The sequence below is a fragment of the Andrographis paniculata genome, unplaced genomic scaffold (assembly GCF_009805555.1).
Source record: "Andrographis paniculata isolate CXL003 unplaced genomic scaffold, ASM980555v1 Contig36END, whole genome shotgun sequence".
NCBI lineage: Eukaryota > Viridiplantae > Streptophyta > Magnoliopsida > Lamiales > Acanthaceae > Andrographis > Andrographis paniculata.
In genome coordinates, this window is record NW_026137569.1 from 2,001,083 (window position 1) to 2,021,589 (window position 20,507).

General features: G+C 35.6%; 4 protein-coding genes across 6 annotated transcripts; 3 read left to right on the top strand and 1 right to left on the bottom strand.

Moving 5' to 3' along the window:
- Window positions 1-535: 535 nt before the first annotated feature.
- LOC127249621 (ALA-interacting subunit 3-like) lies at window positions 536-4,203 on the top strand. Its single transcript, XM_051272529.1, has 8 exons — window positions 536-1,173; window positions 2,028-2,086; window positions 2,172-2,246; window positions 2,340-2,453; window positions 2,566-2,636; window positions 2,786-3,083; window positions 3,281-3,570; window positions 3,675-4,203. Exons 1-8 carry the CDS (start codon window positions 1,068-1,070, stop codon window positions 3,727-3,729), a joined length of 1,068 nt encoding a protein of 355 aa, XP_051128486.1. The 5' UTR covers window positions 536-1,067; the 3' UTR covers window positions 3,730-4,203.
- Window positions 4,204-4,505: 302 nt separating this feature from the next.
- LOC127249759 (pentatricopeptide repeat-containing protein At1g79490, mitochondrial) lies at window positions 4,506-9,175 on the top strand. Of its 2 annotated transcripts, none has more exons than XM_051272734.1 (2): window positions 4,506-7,074; window positions 7,554-9,175. In XM_051272734.1, exon 1 carries the CDS (start codon window positions 4,608-4,610, stop codon window positions 7,041-7,043), a length of 2,436 nt encoding a protein of 811 aa, XP_051128691.1. In that variant the 5' UTR covers window positions 4,506-4,607; the 3' UTR covers window positions 7,044-7,074; window positions 7,554-9,175. The 2 variants fall into 2 exon arrangements, with proteins under 2 accessions (XP_051128691.1, XP_051128690.1); XM_051272733.1 differs by having other exon boundaries at window positions 4,507-7,074; window positions 7,549-9,175.
- LOC127249760 (zinc transporter 1) lies at window positions 7,496-8,855 on the bottom strand. Its single transcript, XM_051272735.1, has 3 exons — window positions 8,208-8,855; window positions 7,972-8,121; window positions 7,496-7,839 (listed from the first exon to the last, which is right to left on the bottom strand). The coding sequence occupies exons 1-3, from the start codon at window positions 8,853-8,855 to the stop codon at window positions 7,531-7,533; spliced, it is 1,107 nt and encodes a 368-aa protein (XP_051128692.1). The 3' UTR covers window positions 7,496-7,530.
- Window positions 9,176-13,343: 4,168 nt separating the features above from the next.
- Window positions 13,344-20,506, top strand: LOC127249739 (putative cyclin-B3-1). Of its 2 annotated transcripts, none has more exons than XM_051272686.1 (26): window positions 13,344-13,457; window positions 13,550-13,701; window positions 13,993-14,050; window positions 14,142-14,217; window positions 14,449-14,506; window positions 14,604-14,652; window positions 14,737-14,830; window positions 15,138-15,173; window positions 15,250-15,282; window positions 15,439-15,499; window positions 16,313-16,370; window positions 16,459-16,534; window positions 16,650-16,682; window positions 16,781-16,838; window positions 16,921-16,963; window positions 17,053-17,140; window positions 17,893-17,950; window positions 18,302-18,556; window positions 18,634-18,756; window positions 18,844-18,933; window positions 19,019-19,180; window positions 19,307-19,366; window positions 19,454-19,552; window positions 19,675-19,853; window positions 19,936-20,140; window positions 20,216-20,506. In XM_051272686.1, exons 2-25 carry the CDS (start codon window positions 13,687-13,689, stop codon window positions 20,072-20,074), a joined length of 2,001 nt encoding a protein of 666 aa, XP_051128643.1. In that variant the 5' UTR covers window positions 13,344-13,457; window positions 13,550-13,686; the 3' UTR covers window positions 20,075-20,140; window positions 20,216-20,506. The 2 variants fall into 2 exon arrangements, with proteins under 2 accessions (XP_051128643.1, XP_051128644.1); XM_051272687.1 differs by having other exon boundaries at window positions 13,569-13,701.
- The last annotated feature ends 1 nt before the right edge of the window (window position 20,507 follows it).

The window sequence follows — 20,507 nt, forward strand, 5'->3', positions numbered from 1 at the left end:
ATGAATAAAACACGGCCGTTGAACATGATAATGTTAGACAATGGAACTACAAACATGGACATAAAACACGGCTAAAATAATTTTTACTCTAAACATTTACTTACGTTAACTATTATAAAACTATTTATTAAAATTATCTAACACTTTTCATTAAAAAAAATATATATTTTTAATAAAATATCGTATCAAAATACTAATTAAGCAAAAATTTAACTTAATATTCTAGTATTTTAAATCAATTTTAAATTACAACAAAACAACAAATTATTAATGTTTGTTAAAGTTATATAGTAGTATAATTTATTTTAATAAGTAATTTTATTTACTTATATACTATTTTAATAAATAATAATTAATTTATATGAAAAAAGAAAAATTACTTACTGAACCTAAAGAAACAGACAAATTCTGCTAAGTGGATCAATCAATTTTATTTTTAATGAAACAGTTCAAAATTTAAACTCAACCAAACTAATCAATGTCATTTACGGTAAGACCAAAAATACTTTTTCCTATAAAATGATACTAGTACTTTAATAGTATAATCAGCATCGGCCGGCGTCGTTTCCGAACGGGTCGGATCCAGAAACCCGACCCGAGCGTCATGGATTGAACCAATTCGACCAGCCTCCGCACTCGACGACGACGACTGCGTTCGCCAATGGAGGATTGTCGGGCCTTTCATCTTCCGGAATTCGATATTTTTATTGAAATTGGATTGGGGAGCGCGAACGGCCACAAAGGACAGAAGTAAGTAGAGTGGGAAGAAAACGACGTGCGGGATCTCCCCGCTATTCCATTTTTGGGGTTTGCGGTGTTGTTGGGAATGTGGTAAAAAGGCAACAGGGCGGACAGTTCGAAGTCAAAGAAGGGAAAGAGCGTTGGGTTAAAGAGAGGGTATCCCAACCTTCTCACCCTTTCCATTTGGCGAAACCTCTTGATGGTTATGACCTGAAAATTCCCGATATCGAAGGTTGTATGCGTCCGGGCTTCCATTTAATCGTTAATTTCAATTTGTGGGCGTTAATTAGGGAGGAAACAGAAATTGGGAGATTTCTGTTGGGGTGATGAACTCGAGCGCTCCGTCGTCAAGTGGTGGAGCTATAGCTGGAGCTGGAGATGTTGGATCAGCCGTATCAACTGCACCTAGAAGGAATTCTAGGCGACCTAAGTGTATTGATCTCTGCCTTTGAACTTCTGGTATTGTTTGGTTTTGCAAATTGCAATAACGATGTGTTCTTATCTGCTTGGATTGGTTTTTCAGTGGTTAGGGTTTTCTTTCAATGTCATTGATTTTAAACCCAAAATGGACATAATTCTTTGAGGGATTTTAGTGAAGAACGATTGAGGTTGCACTTTTGCTCTTCTGTTTTTCATGTCAGCTTTCTAAGAAGTTTTCTGTGGATTGAAGATCCTGCTAGATTATTAAGTTAGGTTCATTGTTTCAATGGAAGTCAATTTTATCATCTGTAAGTACTGAAGGTATGAATTTCACACAAAGTGGAGTTCTTCTTTCAAGCTATAAAATTAGGGAGAAGGATAAGTTCATATAGTGATATCTGCACTTTGTTTGTTACCTGCAGAGAAAATCATTATTGCAATCTGTTCTGTTGAGAGAAAATGGTTAGAAACAGTCAATCAAATGCGGTTTTATTGCAACAGAGGGTGATCGAATGGGCTGCTTATTGATAGATGATCATGTTGTCATTTGTCGTCGCCTGAAACATCTAGAGATATTTGAAGAATATTGTTCACGATTCTGAAAAGATGAATTATTAGCTTATATGAATATTTAGATGAAGCCATTTCTTAAAACTGTTTGATTATAAGATGTGTTGCAATCTGGCAAATCAAATGAATGGATAAACTGTATGCTCGTCAGCTTAAATTAGGTTCATATCATAGACCATTGATCTCAAATTGAAGATGAAATTTAAAGTGCGCTGGAACTTCTCTATTTTTGCGAAGACTATTTTTACAGTTCTAACAGATTCTAAATGATTGGTTTTTACAATATGTTTCTTCAGATTCCCGATTTACGCAACAGGAGCTTCCTGCATGCAAGCCTATACTTACTCCTAAATGGGTAAAATCACAGTTTTTGCACTTTCTTATCATATGTCCTTCGTGTTAGCTACATTTATTTATTTTTAGTTAACTCCTTTGTGCAGGTGATCTCAACTTTCTTGCTTATTAGTGCAGTCTTCATACCCATTGGGATTCTTTCCCTCGCTGCTTCTCGAAATGTATGCTCAAAGTTATCCATAGCTCTTCTTCTTTTTAAAGATTTTATCTGTGCCTTTCCCACGTGCTTTGCTTACTGAAATTGTATGTATTAGGTAGTTGAGATTGTTTACCGGTATGAGAGTGATTGCATTCCTATTGGTTCAAGAAACAACAGTCTTGCCTTTATTCAGAGCTCCGAAGATAAAACTTGCTACAGAAATATTACTGTGAGTGCCCGTTCAGCACCACCGACATTTGCTAATTTTCATAGTGTGCTAGGCAGCATTGTATGATTTTTTTGGTGTAAGTAACGAATCCTTAAGTGTTTCCCAATCTCAGGTTCCCAAACATATGAAGCAGCCAATTTATGTCTATTACCAACTCGATAACTTCTATCAAAACCATCGCAGGTGAACATATTGATAGGGTAACGAATGCCATATCAAAGTCTTACATACTTTTAATCCGTGTACCTGCTATACGTATGTTATTGCTACAGCTATTGTTGTGGCCGGATATTTAACCATGCCTTTATGAGTATCTCCTTGATGATTGTTAGATATGTAAAGAGCCGAAGTGATCAGCAGCTGAGAAGTCCGGGAAATGAGAATGTGACGGATTCTTGCAGTCCTGAATCCACATGGAATGGGGCGCCTATTGTTCCTTGTGGTCTTATTGCGTGGAGTCTGTTCAATGATACTTATACCTTTAATCGCAGTAACGAGCAATTGGCTGTAAACACCAAAGGAATTGCATGGAAGAGTGACAGGGATCATAAATTTGGGGATAAGGTCTACCCGAAAAACTTTCAGAATGGCACCCTGAAAGGTGGCGGTACCCTCGATCCATCAAAACCCGTAAGCCTCTAATCCATTATATTATACTTGTTCCGTGATCTTGCTGCTCGGAATCAGAAGTTATGGTATATCTTAGGGTGTCACTGCATATTCGAGAATTCAAGTGATATTGGAAATAAACTTATCTGATTTTCGCTTCCATTGTTGTTGTGTCCAATTGAAGTTTTGTTTCTCGTGAATTTGTTGTCGTGCAACAGCTGAGCGAGCAGGAGAACCTCATTGTTTGGATGCGAACAGCCGCTCTCCCAACATTTCGAAAACTTTATGGAAAAATACAAGTCGATCTTGAGGAGAATGACACAATCCACGTGGCGATAGGAAACAACTATAACACGTACAGCTTTAATGGCAAGAAGAAACTGGTTCTTTCGACTACCAGCTGGCTTGGAGGGAAGAACAGTTTTGTGGGCATTGCATACCTCACCGTTGGTGGAATGTGCTTTTTCTTGGCCGTTGTTTTCATGCTTATTTATCTGATCAAACCGAGGTATGTATCATTCTTGTGCCTTATCCAGCATAGTCTCAACACTTATTTATATCACATAGTTTGGCTATTATTATTATTATTTTAATCATCGTCTGTTTTGTTAGGCGACTTGGAGATCCGTCGTATTTGTCATGGAACCGGAATCCAGGTGAGCACTAATGCAAGCTCACAAACTGCTCGTTTGTTGTTCAAAGTTGAAGTTTGTTCGCAATCTTGTATTCTTACCTTGGAAAGGCGTTGTGTGAAGATTCGATCACCGATGATCGGTCCTAAGACCATTTCTGAATCGCCATATTCTCCTAGTTTGTATGAGCTGAATCTGTAACACTGATACTCAAAGGACTCAATTGTTAACTGTGGAACTGCCGTGTACGGCCGAATGATGCCCGGCCGCCCCCGCCGGAATCTTTTCTGTGACTCCCACGTTTGATGATGAGAGTAACGTTTTGTGTTTGGACCTTCTTATTGTTTCCTTACGATGATGCCTGATTGTATTTAGATATTGATGAAACCTGCGAATTTGGCCTTGTCCCAGAAAGCTACCCATCCCATCCTTCTTGTGGAATATTATGTGCATTTATGCTTGCAAATATATAACATCTCTTTATTTATGCTACAAGTGAAATTGCTGTATTCAATTTTGTTCACATTTCCTTTATAATTGAAGAAGAGTAGAAGTAATAATAATAATAATTAATTTTATTTATACTAATATTATTATATTAAACTAAAATATAAAATAAAAATACGTACAAATTACAATTTAAATAAGATATTTCTTAAATTTCAAACAGAAAAACAAATGTATAATTTTTTGGACACCAGAAATATAATACTAGTACTTTAAATTATAATCTAACTGTACTGCAGGCTCAAACCAGACGAAAGTGGCCCGGCCCATATTTGGGGATCCGAATAGATGACGGGTTGCGACGCTGGGTTTAGGGTTTTTGCAAGAACCTGAGCATAGCTTCTTTCGAATTTTTGAAGGTTATGAACGGTACTCTCCCTCCCTTGATCGAATTACCTTCGTCGAGATGATGCTGCGCACTCTACTGCTCTCGAAAACCCTCAGAAACTCGAAGAAGTTACTCCATCAAAATTTCATAAATTCGAAATACTCATCCGTGCTGGAAAATCCCAATTCCTATTGCCGCAGAATTACCGCCTCCCCCAATTCGAATGCCCTCGGATTCACGAGAGAGTTTTGTTCTGGGAAGCAGATTAGAGGCGATTCCCACGAGTGGACCGAGGAAATCGATTATTTAGATGAGTCGGGAAGCGTTATTTACTCCGGTAAGGGGATAAGATCCGTCGAGCCGGGGATCGATGACCACGTAATGGCGGGTGAATTGAGGAAACCGATATCCAACATCGCTGCGGTGTCGAAGATAGTCGAGATAGTGAAGAGGTGGAGATGGGGCCCTGACATGGAGGCGCAGCTGGACAGGCTGCAATTCGTCCCGGACACCATCCACATTGCTCAGGCGCTGAAGGTAATCGATGATAGTGATGCTTTGTTGAGTTTATTTCGGTGGGCGAAGAGGCAGCCATGGTATGTGCCCGATGATGATTGCTATGTTGCACTGTTTGATAAATTGAATTCGAGTAGGGATTTCGATGGAATTCAGTCGATATTTGAGGAAATGGTAGGTGATTCCGGCGGTGGCGAGGCGTCTCCGGCGGCGGCAGGTGCTTATAACAGGGTGCTGCAGTACCTGGGTAAGGCTGAGAAGTTGGAGGTTACCTTCTGTTGTTTCAAGAAGGTTCAAGAGATGAATTGCAAGCTCGATACGGCGACGTATAATTCGCTGATGATGTTGTTTCTGAACAAGGGGCTGCCGTATAAGGCATTTGAGATTTATGAAAACATGGAGAAAGACGGGTGTTCGTTTGATTCGTCGACTTACGAGATGATGATACCGAGCCTTGCGAAATCTGGTCGACTCGATGCTGCAATGAAGCTTTTTAAGGAGATGAAAGAAAAGAATTGTCGCCCGAGTTTCGGGATCTTTGTTTCGCTTGTCGACACTATGGGAAAGGCCGGGAGATTGGACACGGCGATGAAAGTGTACATGGAAATGCAAGGTTTCGGGTTGAGGCCATCGGGGGCGATGTTCGTTTCGCTAATCGAATCGTTCGTTAAGTCGGGGAAATTGGAGATGGCGCTCAGGCTATGGGACGAGATGAAGAAAGCCGGGTTTAGACCTAATTATGGATTGTACACTATGATCGTCGAGGCCCATGCTAAATCGGGAAAGCTCGAGGTTGCAATGTCGATCTTTTCCGATATGGAAAAGGCCGGCTTTTTACCGACCCCGTCGACCTACTCCTCACTCTTGGAGATGCATGCTGCGTCGGGACAGGTCGATTACGCAATGAAACTATACAACTCCATGACGAATGCGGGTTTGAGACCGGGTTTAAGCACGTATACGGCGCTGATGACGTTACTAGCGAAAAAGAAACTCGTCGACGTGGCGGCTAAGATTTTACTCGAGATGAAAGCAATGGGGTATTCGGTGGAAGTTTGCGCTAGCGACGTCCTCATGGTTTATATCAAGGACGGTTCCGTCGATCTCGCGCTGAGGTGGCTTCAGTTCATGGGCTCGTCGGGGATCCGAACGAATAATTTCATTATTAGGCAGCTCTTCGAGTCGTGTATGAAGAACGGATTGTATGAGTCAGCTAAGCCTCTTCTCGAAACGTACGTGAACGCTGCTGCAAAAGTCGATCTCATACTTTACTCGTCGATTCTCGCGCATCTCGTAAGATGCCAGGACGAGCAAAACGAGAGGCATTTGATGTCGATCCTGAGCGCGACGAATCACAAGGCTCATGCTTTCTTGTGCGGGCTGTTTACCGGCCCCGAGCAAAGACAGCAGCCGGTTTTATCGTTTGTGCGCGAGTTCTTCAAGGGGATCGATTACGAATTGGAAGAAGGTGCCGCAAGGTACTTCGTGAACGTCCTCCTTAATTACCTTGTCCTAATGGGACAAATAAATCGCGCCCGGTGTGTCTGGAAAGTTGCGTATGAAAACAAGCTGTTTCCTAAAGCTATTGTGTTCGATCAACATATCGCCTGGTCCCTCGATGTTCGGAATTTATCAGTTGGAGCAGCTCTCGTAGCTGTTGTCCACACATTACACAGGTTTAGAAAACGTATGCTTTACTACGGAGTTGTCCCGAGACGGATCAAACTAGTGACCGGTCCAACTTTGAAGATTGTGGTTGCGCAAATGCTAAGCTCATTGGAATCGCCATTTGAGATTAGTAAGGTTGTTCTTAGGGCTCCCGGGGACAATGTGCTCGACTGGTTTAAGAAACCGATCGTGCAGCAGTTCCTTTTGAACGAAATTCCGTTGAGATCCGATATCCTAATGCATAAACTCAATACATTGTTCCCTAGCTCAGCTCCTGAAATTCGATCTTTGTCCCCTCCAAAGCCTCTCATCGCCGGACGGGGAATGTAACTACGGAACTGCGCCGCGTCGATTACTCGAGGTATAAATATATATATATATTTGCTTCGATTCGTATGGTTATGGTGTTTGCGTTTTTTCTTGCAAAGATTATGACTTTAGATAGATATAAACTACGTTGTTTCGTATCATTCTGTTTCTTTTCAAAGTATGAGAGACAGAAGAATATGATGTGTGTGGGTCAGATTCATTTCCTCCCCTCCATTTTTATAGCATTTGTTGACTCATCTTTTGCAGAATAGGAGCAAGCAAACCGTCTTTAGTGGGAATAGTACATTTATGGCTTGATGCATTTGATTTTGATTTTGATTTGATTCTCCTATGTGATAATAATATCTAAGAAGAAGTAGAAATATCTTTATCTTTTTAGACTGAGTCGTCGTCGTCGTCCTGTTCCTTTTAATTTCTATCTTTTTCAGATGATCGATGATTATTATGCAGAATTATTGAAATTGAAATGATATATAATAATTGCTGTTTATGCCCATTTGGCCAGAAAAGACATACAACCAGCGCCCAGAAGAAGTGAGAGATGAGCACCCAATTGAAGCCTAATGCTGCTCTGCAATCTAGGGTTCATGAAATCTGCAGCTAATAAATCCACAAGTGCCATGTAAATCAAAATCCCAGCTGAAGCAGAGTTGAAAATCCCCTCGACAATCAGGGCTTTGGGGCTGTTGTTGTCTGTGTACGCGCTCGATATCCCGATGCCTATTCCGATTCCTATCGGCGTCGTCATTGAGAAGAACAGCATCATGATCGTCGTTGTCATCGATTCGAATTTCGCCTGCGAATTTCAGATAAACAAGTGGGGGTGGGGTGGGGTGGGGTCTGGGAATTACATTCTCTCCATTGATGATGACAACATTGTGGCAACATCATATAACTTTGCTGCTCTGTTATTACATATATAGAGTACCTGCGAGATGCAGCCGCCGAGCCCCAATCCTTCGAAGAATTGGTGGAACGAGAGGGCGGCGAGCAAGGGCTTGATCGTGGCGATGCTCGCAGACGCCCCAAGCGAGATCCCGATGATCACTGAGTGAACGACGATCCCGAGTTCAAGAACCTGGAAAAAGAAAAGCTGTCTTTGAGCAACAGAGGTAATGAACAAAATCGTCGTTGTCGTCGTTATGCATGTTAAATCGGGCGTACTTGCGATATTATGCGCTGTCGGATGAGATCAGACAGGCTCGGATCGTGCGACGCGCCATGCGCGTGGCCATGCGTCGCATGCGTGTGTACGTGGACATGGCCGGCGTGGCTGTCGCCGCCACCGCCGCTGCCGCCGTCCTCTTCGTCAGCGTTCACCTGCTTCGACGATGACGTACGGAAGTGCATTTTCTTGTAGAAGCTTGTCGCCACCGTGTCGACCATCAGCGTCCCGATTGCAGCCATCATGGCGACAAATCCCGTGAACGGGAACTTCCTCCACGGCGTCGCCGCGATGCACGGCGACGTCAGCGTGAAGAATGCGTCAGGGAGTATGTGGATAAACCCGGTGGCGAGTATAACGCCGGCAGCAAACGCTTTGATCATGAAGAACATGTCGTTCTCCGGCCGGAGAATTTGGAATCTCCGGCCGAGGATCGGGAGGCTGACACCGACTCCGCCGGCGGTAAGAACTGCGGCGATCGCGGCGAGTTTGATTTTGAGGGCGGCAGTCCTGTTTCCATGGCTGTCGCCGCCCTCCCGATCGGGGCGGCAAGTGCAGTCGGATGTCTCCGCCGCCGCCGATGATCCGACGGCGGCGATCGAAAAAAAGAGGAGGAGGGAGAAGAGAAGATGATGGTGGATGATCATTGAAAAGGGTGTGAAAAATGTGATAAGAGAGTGAGAGTCTTTTGTAGGAATGGAGGAGGGAGCAGAAGAATCTTTTTTTAGTGGAGGAATTGAGAGTAGTAAAAATAATAATGAATGGATGGAGGGTGAAGAAGAAAGGGGAGGGGTGTTTTGGTCATTTCAGGGGATGTATGCGTAGATGAGACTTGTGCTGCATAGGTGCGTGACTGACCGAAATATTAGGGCAAACTTTTTTTTTTTTTCTAAAATAAATGTAAAAATAATTATTAGGGTTTGTTGTGTTGGAACTGTTCTGGTTGAATTATGACCACATTATGTCTCGTCTCTAGTTTCTTTTTTGTGTTTCCTTTTTGGTGCACTGCACTGCACACACTATATTAAAAAAAAAAGAAAAAAAAACTTGTTTTGAATAATTTAAATAAAATATAATTATTAAATAATTAATAAAATATATTAATAAAATAATTATAAATTTTAAAATATAATTATATTTAAAAAATTTATGTAGGATTCAGAAAAGTAAAAAAATAATTAATTATTTTAGAAAACAATACTACTAGTAATGATGATTGATTGATTGGTTCAGGCTGTGTGTTCATTGCTTATTATCTACAAATTTGTGTCATAAAAGTTGATTGCGATAGTTTTAAATAAATAGTAGGTTTTTTACTAAATATTTTAAATAAAAATGAAATATTTAATAAATTTTTTAAATGATGTAAAAACAAAATTAAAAATATTTGCCTAAACTATAAGTTAATATTAGGTTAAACTGCACCAAATCCACCTGTGGTTTCATAAGCACCAAATTCTTAATACTTTTAAAATTACGTCAAACTTTCTCGTAGTTTCATAAACTCTGCGTTTAACCCCTCAGGGGTCCTTATTTAACAGTATTTACGCTCAAATTGCAAATAAATTTTAGAATTTCAATTTCTAAACCCCTAAAATTACAGATATATTTATTTTTTATATATTTAGCCTAAAAAAATAGTAAAAATAAATTCTTAAAACCCAAGAAAAATAACTATTTTTGAGTATATTTACTATTTTTTTAGAGTAAATATTAAAAAATAAATATATTTGTAAATTTAAGGGTTTAGAAATTGAGATTCTAAAATTTATTCGCAGTTTGAGCGCATTTAGGTCAAATATCGTTAAATAAGGACCGCTAAGGGGGTTAGACACAAAGTTTATGAAACCACGAGGGAGTTTGACGCAATTTTAGAAATATGGGGATTTAGTGCAATTTCATGAAACCACGGGTGAATTTCGTGCAATTTAGCCTTAATATTATTACTTTTGTTTTTTTGAGGAAATCACGTACTCGATTTTTATAGTATATTATAAAATAATAACATTTTATTGATTAATAAATATGTGTAATAGAATTTTGATATTTTTATTATTTGTTTTTTATATATATATTTTAAGAGTATATTTGTAAATTATATAAAAATTAATAGTGTTTTGATATTAATGTATATTTATTTTTACTTTAATAAAAAATAAATATTTTTTAATGAAATAGATAAAAATAGTAATTTCAGTTTAAATGGAAAAAAAAAAAAACTTGTTTAATTTTTCTTACTAGTAGATTAAATGTTTGGTGGAACCTGGAGTGAAGTAGTATAAGTTTGCTTCATTGTCATTCTTTTTTTTCAATTGTTGATTATTACAAATTTTATATAAAATATGTTTTAAATGCAACATTTTTTATGAGAGAAATAAAACATGCAACAATTAAATATATATATATATATACTAATGAAGATTATTAGTTTGTGTTCAGTCGAAGGATTTTGGCAAAATTTTACTATTCATTCAATTTTCTCTCAAAAAATATTAAATCAATCACCTATTTTTTTATTTTTTATATTATACTAAAAATTAATTTTACATTCAAAACATCACATCAACACCTATTTATTTAAAATCATACAACTATTACAATTTAAAAATTTTTACTATTCAAATCTCAACTCAAAATCCAAACTTCCAAACAATTTTTACTATTCAATTCAAAAATTTTACTATGATGTAAAGTTGGTTTGGTTTTAATTTGAATTTGAATTTGAATTATTTTTATTTAAATAATAATAATATGATAAAAAAAATATATTATATTTTTATTATAAATTAATTTTAATTTGAAATAAAAACAAAACACACTTTAGCATTGTTGAAAATTTAATTAGAATAGGGAAAGGGGTTAAAGTGAAAGAAAATGGTTTTTAATTCTAAAAAGTTACTTTAGAAGGAAGCAAAAAGATGTCGTCATAGCTAAGTGTTTTTCACTAAACCTACAAAACCTCTTTTGCCATTATGTCCTCATAATGTCGTTATTTCCTACTTTTTGCTGTTTCTTTATTATTATTATTATTATTATTATTATTATTATTATTATTATAAATTATAAATTATACGCCTCCTCTTTTTATTCCTTTTATTTTAGTATTTTTGTCTTTTTAATAAACTATCAACTTCAACGTGGATATGCATATGCACCTATAGATTAATGGTTAAAAGATACAAACCTAAATTCTCTAGTTGCTTTTAAATTATTATTTGTTTTTTGCTCTATATTTCTTATGAAATTTGCATAAAATAGGGGTTGGTTTGGGAATGTTTTTTTTTGAAAATTTTAATTTGAATTTGATAATAAAATAATCATATAAGATATTTTGTGAGAAAAAAAAATATATATATATATACTCTATCCGTGACAATCTATCCATTATTTCATTTTAGTCCGTCTCATAATAAAGTATCTACCTAACATTACAAATTTCCTTTCAATTTACAATATATTACACAAATGTTATTACGTTTATATCATACAATATTAATATGGTTAATTCAGTCTTTTTACTTTTATTTCTATTTTATCTCAATATAATACTAATATTTCTAAAATTCCGTGTAAAAAACAAATGAATATATAGATATGGGATAGATGAAGTTTTTCTTTATTTTTTTTTCGAAAAATACCGAATCCAAATAGTAGAAACAAACGGTTTATTTTGTCTCAAAGCTCCAATCTATGTATTTCATAATTAAATATTTATAAAAATAATGATTGATCCATAAATATTTATAAAAAAATTGGTCAGCCCATGGACTAAATTGGGATGACTGGTTCTGGGCCAGTCCATAAATAAGTAAATAGTAATAAACAAACGAGCTACAGTACTATTTTGATATATACTTTTTTATTTAAAATATTCAATTATTTAAAAAAAAAAATTATATCCAATATTTTGTATTCAGAAAATACGTTTGTTTGATTATTTTTCTCCCTCACATATTCACTATAGCTATAGTAATATATATTTTCCCTTATTAAATTATTCTACTATATGTATATTTTAAGTTAATATATTAAATACAAAATTATATTCATTACAAATATTACATCAGCTATTCATTTATATCATATTAATCAATTTTCAATTAAAAAAATTATTATTACCAAAATACATCAAGACACCAACTTACAAACTAACAAATCGTTATTTTTACACAAAGGTTTATTATTTTTCAAAACTATCTAAAATAATTGAATATTCAAAAACAAAAATAGACTCTAATAGTTGAAGTTTGATTTTGTTTCTTTTTCTATGAAAAAATTTATTTAAAATACATTATATATATATATATAAATGCAATATTCAAATCACTATTTAAAATCAAATGTCAAAATACAAATCAAATTTAAGTATTGAGTTGTTAACTTCATGTTTCTACTATTTTTCAGTAATAATATTTTTTTTCAATAAAATATATTAAATATACTTCTTTCGTCCAATTGAAATTGTACAATTTTCTATTTTCGTTCGTCTCAGAATAAAGTTATCATTTTTTAATTTAGTAATTGTCATTATTTTTACAATTTACAGTGTATTACAATGTATTTAGTAAATACACAAATGTTATTATTTTTACATAATAAATACATTTTCAATTTACAATATATTACACAAATGTCATTATTTTTACCTTACACGTGCTAACATGAGTATTTTTGTCTTTTTATTACAATTCAATATAATACTAATATTAAAAAATCTACGTGTAAAAAAACAAATGTCACCCTTCAAATAGGACGAAGGGAGTATTATTTTTTGAAGAAAAAAAAGGAGAAAAGTTTGAATAGGGTAAAGGTGTGTTTGTTTAGAAGATTGTATTTTAAATACACTGTTCATTTCAATTTTTCCCTAAAAAATATCAAATCAAACACTTATTTTTTATTTTTATATTATACTAAAAATTAATTTTACATTTACAACACCACATCAACATCTATTTATATCACATCATACAACTATTCAAATTTAAAATTTTTACTTCTCAATCTCAATTCAAAATCCAAAACACCTGTAAATAAACATCAAATTTTGGTTAAGAAACGATGACTCGTCAACGACAGGGTAATTTGGTAGTTGTATTAAATGAAGGAGGGTACTTTAGTAATTGCACATCATTCAAAAGGCGTAGCTATGGCGGTGCCTTTTTTGAGCATCAACGGTAACATCTTCGTACAAACTTCACTATTTGTTTCGCGTTTGAAATCTGCCTCAAATCGATCTCTTCCAAACCAATGTAAAGTTTCTTTTCATCAATCTTCTTGTGTTTTTGCTTTAGATTGATTTTATCTCGTTTTGGGTTTTGCATTTCTTGAATAATATATATAGTTTGCTTCCGGATGAGAAGGGAAATTCAAAGTGTTTGGACTTGAAGCCTGGGAAATATATTCAAATTGGAGGAAGGAATCTGACAGAACGAAGCTCTCATTTGATTTCTGAAACGGAGATCTTGCCCGACGGAAAGTATGGTGGCCGTCAAGGTATAATTATTGAAACCCTAATCTTGTTTCCAGTCTCCTGCACTCGTTATTTTGTACGCCTTCTTTTCTTTTTCTTTTTTTTTTTTTTTTTTTTTAAGAGTTTTGTTGACTAATGAATGTCGATAGAAATCCTTACTCTAGTGAATATGCTGTTTGTATTCTTATTACAAGTGGAGGATCTGCTGTATTTTGGGGCCTATAGCTCACTCTTTTATCATCTGTTTTGATGATTTGTTTGTTTACTACATGTAAAAGTGAAACCATAATTCGTGTATCTTCTTGACAAATTAGGGGAGATTGAACTCAATTACGGAGAAAGTGACCCAAGACAAGAAAATTAGCAACAAGGGTAAGTAATGTGTAAACTCAGTTGCTCTTTTAGTTCGTGTGCATTAATGCGTTACTCTTAATTGTATGATTTATTTATTTTCTTGAGATAGGTGAAGCAAAGAAATTCAAGATTTATGCGGAAGGTGAGAAAGCCAAAAACCGTGACACTGTCAACAATGCTGCAAAGTAAGTTTTTAATCATTGTTGTTGTTTGGATCTTCGTATCATTATCAAGTTTCTTGTTCTGGTGTGGTTAGGATGTTTTCTTTTACCGTTCTAAAATAGCTTGTGTGTATCTCAAATCTGTGTTTTATAATACTGTTTTGTTATTTTGCCTTTTAGAATGGTAGAATTTTTCTCTTCATCCTGTCTCATTGAGCCCTTATGTTGCTATCCTTGTTTTATTATATATTACAGAGGAAAATCAATTCTGCGTGACAGTGGAAGCTATTTTACGAATGTTGGCAATTCGAAGGTTGGCATTTTTCTAGCTTACATATGTAATTTGGTCTGTATGGCACAGATTTCTAACCATTTTCACTTAACTGATTCATTTTCTTTTCCTATTGTAGAGTGGCATCAAGAATTTTGAGAAGGGGAAAAGCAAAGTATATAATTCTGGTAAATGTGAATTGACGGCACCTGAAGAAATGCTGTCTTTACTGCTTGTTAAAATATTGTCTTTAAAACTTGAGCTCATTGCAGGAGAGTCAGACGTTGGAAGAAAAGTTTTGGCTGATATCAGCAATGTAAGGGGCAGTTTCTTGAAATCTCAACAAGGAAAATACACTAGGCCTGGGTATGTGTTCGCAATTGCCTGCAACTGGAAGAAACATCTTAGCTATATCATTCTTATTACCATCTGAAATAATATTTTAGATAAGTTTGTGCATATGTGTACTTGTTCAAAACAGCTGGGCAGTGCTATTGTTTGAACAATCATTGAGAAATGTAATTGCATTTCCGATCGTGGGCATTTACATTTCACCATTTCTCTCACAATGAAAAAATGTTTTAGGAAAAGACGAATAACAAAGACAAATAACAAGCTAAAAGACTTTGTCGTTGATGAATGCTTATTTTTCTAATGCATTACCTTACTGCAGGAAGGGCAAAAGTGAGATTCTGTTGCGTCCACAGAGGTATGTACTGATGACTTTGAGTTGCAATGGTTTGAAAGATTTCTTTTGTTTGATGCATCTCTTTTATCTTTTGCAGAAACCGCAAAAGTGAGATGATGTGTCGAGAAAGGTAATTTTGGTAAATATTGGATATGTTTTTCTTTGCAACGCTATAGCATAGAGCCTCTCTTTCAAAGTGTCAGATTCAGATGCATTTTGCTTTAGATTTTTGTTAGGTTCTATCCTATCTATTGTCTTATTGGTATTACATCTAATTTATTTTTAGTCACTTGGATGCTGCTGGCTTGGGCAACATGGAAGGAACTTCATCGAAGAACTCATTAAGGGTATGGAATGGATACTAGCTGATCTTAACCTTTAGCTTGTACTGCTGTCCCATATCTTATGGTGTTTTAAACCCTCAATTCAATATGCCTTGCTACTGAATTTTCAAACACTAAAACCTTCAGTATCATTAGAATTGAAGTTGGATATTCACATGATTTGAATTTCAGACAAATTCAATACCAAGTCATTGGTTTTAGTACTTCAATTTTGACTCTAAAGTCAATCAATTTGTGAAAAGAACTTGGAATTCAGGGGTTCGATTTGGATTCATTTGAATCTACATATGCAATATGTTTTAAGTGTTAAAAGTTGCAATTGTCATTTTCAAATACTTGATAGATAGTTTATTTTTATGGTTTATTTATTTATGTTTAATCTAATTAATTATGGAAGTGATAGATATGGGTGTAATCTATAATTGTGGCAACATGCTCTTGAGAGTTGGATCCAGTAAAGCATGCATACGTGGTAGGCTTCAGGGAGTTGCACGTTCTAAATCATAAATAGCAATATGAGATTTAATGAAGAAATACTTCTGCTGATTATAAAATGGTTTATGGTTCTTGAAAAACAATCCTCCTTGACATATGGTAATTTAAGGAAAATGAATCAGGAGATCTTGAATGCACTTTTAAAAAAAAATAGTTACCAGAGAATGCCTTGATATCTGAAACTATTTGATTTGCTGCTTTCACTGTCATGACATCTATAATGATTCATAGAACATAGTTATGCTGGACTTGACATTCTTGTTCCAGCATGTTTTAACAAATTTTAGATAAAATTAAACCCTGCAATTAACATTGTAACAGGGAAGCAGTAGACCAGGCCTGATTCAAGCTACTGAAGGCAATCAAACTTTAAAGAAGTGTAAGTAATATTTTGTTTTTCTTTGTCACCCAAATCAATTAAATTTCTTTTATGTTTGTGGTATAATATAGCATCGTATGAATAACAGCTATCAGAAAAACTGTCACCTCACACGAGCCAAGTACCAAATTTCAAGGCCGTAGCATTTCAACCACAAATGTTGGGTATGACAACCTAAATAAACTGTAAATTAACATTGCTTGATTGGTTTTCCAGTGTCTAAAACATTTTGCTTTTATATATACCATGTTTGAGATCTTCCTTTCTTTTCGATTGCAGGAAATGTGTTAAAAAGCCACCCTATTTGACAAGGTTTCAGATATGATTTCTATTTGTGTTTATTTGCTTAGTCATGTGTAATTGAGTTTCACTGCCATTGACATGTTATTATTGTTTATGTTGGGTTGAAGAAAATCCATGCCAGTATTAAAGCAGACCAGACAGATAGAAACAAGCGGCTCGGCAAAGGTATATATAACTTTATGGGATTTGTGGCCTTGTGTTTTATTCACCATTTTCCCTGAGATAGCTCCACTTAATGCTACTGCAGAAAAATTCTGAAAAATTATCTAGAAGAAAACCTGGCTTCCCTGGTGAATTTTCTACCAAGCTCAGTTGATGACATTAATATTTCCTAAGAGATAGTCATGAACATGATGAAAATAATTGTTCTTGCCTGCAGTTAAACCCAGGCAAAGTTCTGCACCAAAGACAAGCAATCTCAATCACCGACCTTGGGGAAATAGAATCAGTGATGGATTTGTTTTATTGTAAGTGATGTTAATATTTCATAATATTTATATGAGGTGCGGTGATTGAGTTACTATAAGTACTTGAATCACTTTTATTTAGTGTTTACTTGTTATACTGTAATAACAGGTATTGCCACCTTCTAGGAGAACACAGCATTGATTGTTTGAGTTACACTGTCTCCCATATCATCTTCCAGCACTTAATCGTTTATAGAACATGTGGTGAATGTAGTGAGTAATTGGTTTTTGTGTGATAGGGATACCAATTTTGAGTTTCACTGCAAAATTGGTGCTCCTGAATTAAGAACATGTAGCATCATGGGTTGACATCACAAACATTGCTTATCAATTTGCAATATATAAAAATATTGGGCAATCATGTTGCATTTATTTCATGCTATGCTATTAAAATAGTTTCATGGTGTGTGCTTCTCTATTTAATAATCTTTGAGTTAGCAGGGATTAAGTTTCAAGGTTTCTACCTAAATGCTTAGGAACGGTTTAAAATGCCAAAATTTGTATCGGGACTGGCTGATATCACGGCATGCTTTTTAACATTTATAAAATCACTGAACTAATTAGCTTACAGGGATTCAATTTTATGTTTAAGAAAACAATGCTTAAAAGTTTATGAAGAAAAAAATTCATAAGGCAGAGTTCTGCCTGTTACATATACGATGTTATCATAAACCTAACCCTGTCCTTGAATAAAATAGGGTCAATTTGGTTGTATAGTCTATTCATTCATCACAATCGCATGTTTTTGTCAGGCAATCAAGATCTCAAACTAAGTTGAAATCTGGAGCCTTATCAAGAAAGTCTATCAAAGTAAGTGAGGCAGTGTCTTTCCATTGCAGGAGCAGTTAACCGTATATTGGATTCTGTTGTTGCTTAGTTAATATATGTTGATTCAAAACCATACGCTGATGAACTTTTTCCCTCTTTCTCATGAGTTCCTATGAAAATTAAGGTAGTCAATAATCTATTTTAGGAATAGTAATATCAAGTTAGTAATGTTCACATGTTGTATATTATTATGTCAAAATGAAAAGGGCTAATGGATGATTGAAAGTTATGTTGAAAAAGGATTTATAAGTTATTTTCAACTACTACCTGTTGTTAACTGAAGGTTGCCATGGTTTGTATCTTACTAACAAACTATCCTGTTCCAATGTCCAGCCTGCTGAGAAATCTACCAACACAGCGCTTACGACTCAGGTGAATTCAAGATCAACTCATATGACTATCAAGAAATTCAGGCCTGAGCCTGTTGATATACACAAGAGAAAGCAGGATAGTTCTTCCGTGTCCAAGGACATTCCTGTGGACCAAGTTGAAGCTGCTCCAAAAGAGGATACTTCTGGAAGTGCTCTGCCAAAAAGAAAATCTGGTCGAAGAAGTTCATTTATTTCTTCGTTAATGTCTACATCAAAGGTAGTAGTTACACACACTTCAAATTAGAAGCATTCATTTCTCATCACTTGATGCTTATCTCTGGCATGAATTTGCAGTCCCTTAAGGAATGTGGCAAAGTTACTCCTCAGGAAGCATTGCCTAGTATTTATAACGAGCTCAACCCTCTCGAAGTCAGTGATTATGTGGATGATATATATCAGTACTATTGGGTTATGGAGGTTAGTTATATATCCCATTTGATTATTCTCATAGTGTAAGCTTGTTATTAATTTTTGCTTCTAACTTCTCTTCTTGTGCTGCTGCAGGGACAAAATTCTTTACTGAAGGACTACATGTCCATACAGAAAGATGTTACACCAAATATGCGCGGCATACTGATAAATTGGCTTATTGAGGTCATTTTCCTCAGCACATTATTCATTTCTTTTCATTTATTGGTCTTAGAAATCCTTCATTTGCTTACAATTGTTACTCTTACAGGTTCACCAGAAATTCGATTTGATGGAAGAAACTCTATTCCTCACTGTCACGCTCATAGATCGGTACCTATCCCTTGAGGTTATTAAGAAAAATGAATTTCAAATGGTTGGCCTTACGTCTCTTCTATTAGCTTCAAAGTATGAAGACTTTTGGCATCCCCGGGTAATTTTGTTTGAGAATTTATCAGCTAGAACAATTTAATAGACTTCCCAAATTATACACTGCATACAAAGATCTCCAGAAGATGGATATCATATCTTCTTGCTTAGTTCTCATTCATTTCCATAGGTTTCCGACTTGATAAGCATATCGGCTGAGTTATATACAAAGGATCAAATGCTTGAAATGGTGGGTGCAAGCAAATTTATGCAATCCTAGTGAATTTAGCGATACTTTGAGAGCCATTAAAAGGATTAATGGTTTCTTGAATTTCAGGAGAAGATGATTTTAAAGAAACTTAAGTTCAGGCTTAACGAACCAACTCCCTATGTCTTCATGCTCAGGTTTATAAAGGCTGCACAATCAGATATGAAGGTACCGGCTAACGATTTTCTGTGTATCTTGAGTTATAGCTTCAGTTTCCATTGCTTTGCCATGAATTCATGAGATTGCTGTTTATCCCAGCCGATTAATCTATTCTCTGCATCGATTTCCAGTTTGAACAACTTGCCTTTTACCTCATCGAGTTATGCTTGATTGAGTATGAAGTGTTGAACTTCAAGCCATCGATGCTATGTGCTTCTGCCATCTATGTTGCACGATGCACATTGCTGATTTCCCCACCATGGACACCCCTCCTCACCGAACACACACGCTACAAAGAATCTCAAATCAGGTTTGCAGTGTCAGATATTGCTTAATCCACGAAGCTCATGTTTGGCGACAATTTAATAAAACTATATGAAATTCCTGCACAGGGCTTGTGCCGAACTGATTCTTAAGTTCCACAAGGCAGCCAAAACAGGTCTGCTGAAAGTCACATACGAGAAATTTATTACTTCTGATCGCTCCAAGGTTGCGGCTATAAGTCCCCTAGACAGGCTTCCTTTAGTTTGATTCAGATTTGCAGTGTTCTTCATGGCTATATCACTTCCACACAAATATATAAGAAGAAATTAAACTGTAAGTACTCCTCTCGTGTTTTTATCCCTTTTGTCGAACTTAAGACTCACTAATTTTGCAAAATGGACCTCGCAGGATGCTGCTAGTCATGTAAACGGGGATGTATACGTTGCTTTTTCAAGATTCAAAATGGTGGTATGAATTTTATTACATCGCCTGAGGATCTATAGCTTTAGAATCTGTATAAGCTCATACTGTTATGATCACTCGGCCTATGATTTCTTGACTACTGAATCACTTATATTCATTCCAACTATTTAGATATGAGATTCCATGCTATCCTATCCTACAGTTTGCCTGTAAACATCAAATCTACATAGTGAGTGTATTGTGATATTAGTATTGTTTGTATCAGCTCTTCATTTAT